General features: G+C 38.4%; 1 protein-coding gene across 1 annotated transcript in view; it reads right to left on the minus strand.

The window, feature by feature from the left end:
* The window catches only part of RNF20 (ring finger protein 20), a 40342-nt gene that overhangs the window by 10224 nt on the left and 26670 nt on the right, over positions 1-3448 (minus strand). Inside the window, exons 13-15 of the mRNA XM_019665743.1 lie at positions 2852-2998; positions 2544-2684; positions 1403-1504 (exon numbers count right to left, since the gene is read on the minus strand). Of these exons, the coding sequence (XP_019521288.1) occupies positions 1403-1504; positions 2544-2684; positions 2852-2998 (390 nt within the window). The remainder of the gene's footprint in view (positions 1-1402; positions 1505-2543; positions 2685-2851; positions 2999-3448) is intronic.

The raw sequence follows: 3448 nt of genomic DNA on the forward strand, positions 1-3448 counted from the left end.
TTTTAGCTGAGCCATCCTGCCACCTGTTGGCAGCTCAATGGCTGCTCAGCTCTGGCTGGGACTCGAATCGCTGTTGCTCAGAGCTCAAACTCTTGAGCGAGCTCTTAACCAACTGTGCCACTCAGCCGGCCCTTGTTCTAGCTCTTTTATGAATTCATTTCTTTAATATTATATCTATGATCCATTTAGAAATTATCCTAGAGTGCTCAAATACATATCCGATTTTTTTCCAATATTATTTTATTTTTGCCCACCACATTTAATAGCCTTCCTTTTCCCCCCTGATATAAAACTGTATCTTTGGCACATATTAAATACCCATGAGTACTTTGGTCCATTTCTGGACTTTCTGTTCAGTCCTACCAGTCTGTCTGTTAACCCCAAGCTATCTTACTACTCAAACTTTGTTTTAACATGTTTTAGAGATAGGAACTGCTACCCCTCAATCCCACTGCTCTTCTTTTTTAGTTTTCCTGGCCATTCTTGTTTACCTTTCCATATGTACTTTAAAATCAGTTTGTCTAGTACCAAACTAAACAAAAACCAAAATTAGTATTTTTATTGGATCACATTACATTTATGCATTAACTTTGAGAAAATTAGCATTTTTAAGATAATGAGTTATCCTATATAAGAACACAGTGTGTCTTTCCACTTGTCCTAGAACCTATAGTAGTAGTAGTACAGTTGCCTGATAATTACTTTATAAAGAGCGAGCGAGAGAGAAAAGTAGCAATCAACAGATTTAAGAAAAGTCCAAGCCCCACTTTTTGTAAAAGAAATGTATATAGGTTCTAATAAAGTTCCTCTTTTCAAGGTACTTATTGACCAAGTCACCATTAAAACTACTTTGCTGCACTGTCACTTTGCTATTTCTTAGAAACAATGAAGGCATTCCTCATGATGAATATACGTGGTTTTTGCAATCATTTTTGGTGTCTTTATTATTGAATGCTAATAAAATTCACTGGGACTTTATATAAAGAAATACATGCTCATTATAAAAAGGGGAAAAGTCTCTATAGTTCTATGGTCCAGATACACAACCACAGTTAATATATTATTTATTTATAATCTACTTGGGATGCATGTTTTTCTTAGTTTCATATATTTATTATCATAATATGTATAAAATTTAATATCTTTTTTTTTTTCATTTTATATTGTTTACACCCCAATTCCAGATCAGCAGAGAAAAGCTACAGCCCTCAATAAATAATGTTTGAGTGATTGGCTATCCATTTGAAAATAAATTTCCTGCCTGACAAATATATAAAACAAAATAATTAAAAGATGAAAAACTTCAATGTAAAAACAAACATATATATAGNTCTCCCAGTATGTCAGTGGGCCACGTCAGGCCTTGACAAGCACACACAGAATCAAAGGCAGCGTTTCTGACCTTGTAATCCTTAATCTCCTCCATGAGAATCTCATCACATTTGGGAACGTTGTCTGGTTTCTTCGTGGTCTCCAGCTTCCTCCGAAGCCTCGAGATGTCCTCCTGTGGGGAATTGCAAATGGCAAGATATTTTCTTTTGTTTCAGAACAGGCAACCATAATTGTATCACCACACTAGAGTTGCACTGTCAATTCAGTTCTGTGAAAATACAGTCTAAGAGTTTAAAGGGATTGAATTAAAATAAATAATTAATTAAATAACTTGATAGGCCACTTAAGGTAATTAGTTTTAAGATGAAGGTAGGGGCCGGCTGGGTAGCGCAGTCAATTAAAAGTGCAACAGGGTCACCAGTTCAACTCATGCATGCGCCTGTGAGCTGTGCCCGAGCTGAGCTGCCAATGGGCAGCCAGATGGCTCAGCTGGTGAGAGCGTGTGCTCTTAACAAGGTTACCAGTTTGACTCTCACATAGGATGGTGGGCTACCCTGCCTCTCCCTCCACCCCCCGCAACTAGATTGAAAAGCAGCAACTGGACTTGGGAGCTGAGATGCACCCCCCACGACTAAGACTGAAGGACAATGACTAGAATTGGAGCTGATGGGTCCTGGAAAAACACAATGTTCCCCTTCCCCAATTCCCCAACACTGTTCCCTTCCCCAGTTCCCCAATAAAATCTTTAAAAAAAATAAATAAATGACTGTAGATTGGATTAAAATAATTTACAGGATAAGGATAGAAAAGCACTGCAAGAAACAGTTGGCATGCCAAAAGGAGAAAAATTATAGAATTTTAAATCCTCTAATATAGGCATGCTGCTACTTAACTAATTCATTCATTTAATAAGTATTTATTTCACGCCTACTATTGGGTTGTCAGAAAAGTCATGACATATCTTTTCTATGTTTTTCGTTGCAAAAATGCGTCATGACTTTTCCGACAACCCAATAGGTGCTAGGCACCGTGACAGGGCTTGGGGATACGGCAGTGAAGAAAACAGACCTGATCTCTTCACTCAAGGAGCTTCAGTCAAGGAGGAAATGACGTACATGACACCAGCGGCGCCTTCGTAAGATGGATGATTTCAGAGCTCAGGAAACACCTAACAAGTGAAATGTAAGGAAAAAAAAACAAACTACTCTTACCTGGGCTCGTTTGAAATTGAACATGTCCTTTTCTTTGGTGACACTGTTCTCCACGATCTCATCCTGAAAATCATGCAGCTTCTTCTGAGCCAACTCTAGCTGTGCTTTGAGGTCATCTGCCAGCTGGGCTGCCTCCATCGCCTATGTGGGATGTACGAACAACGTCACCTTTATTACCTTATTTCCAGTGAGGCAAAACGTTAATCCAAGTCCAAGGAATAAGGCAAGCCTGTAATTTCATCAGTGTCATACTTGTTTGTTCCTTGGAGACAAATCGTCACTCTAGATTACAGAGTCATCAATCATACCTTACGTTTGTTCATCTCTAAGGCTTGTGTCCTAAGACCCAGCTCCTTCTCCCCTGTGCCAATGTTGCTTTGTAACAGATGCTCCTTCTCTTCCAGTTTCCTTACTACCTGTAACTGGGCATCAACCTTTGAAAAAGAAATCAGGTTTTAACACAAACAGGAAGGGAAAAGAAAAGAGCTGCCTAAGCTTCATTAATCCATAGGCCCACAAAAGACAATCTGTTAGAAATTTCAAACTACTACTGGTTATACCCATGAACCCTTCAAAATACATGCAAGATTACAATAATTAAAAGCTTAACTTCTAATACAAACAAAAATATTGCTCATGGTTCAAATAAGAGTCTGGGAAGCCACTGAAAAGATTCTTCACCAAATTGCCAAGAACAGGAAATTACATTTCCAGATATTTATCTTCTCTTATCCTCAAAGCCTGGAAATTCGTATTAGAACACGTACATTACAGCTCAAGCAGAAGTCCAAGTGTATCTCTTTCAGAATGGCTAGAGGTTCTAAAGTCATCTTTTTCATGCACAAAGTAGAATGAAACACTATTAAGGGGTAAAACCTAACTCTCATCCCAACATCCAGGGGTAA

The sequence above is a fragment of the Hipposideros armiger genome, unplaced genomic scaffold, assembly GCF_001890085.2.
Source record: "Hipposideros armiger isolate ML-2016 unplaced genomic scaffold, ASM189008v1 scaffold_451, whole genome shotgun sequence".
In the NCBI taxonomy this organism is placed as follows: domain Eukaryota; kingdom Metazoa; phylum Chordata; class Mammalia; order Chiroptera; family Hipposideridae; genus Hipposideros; species Hipposideros armiger.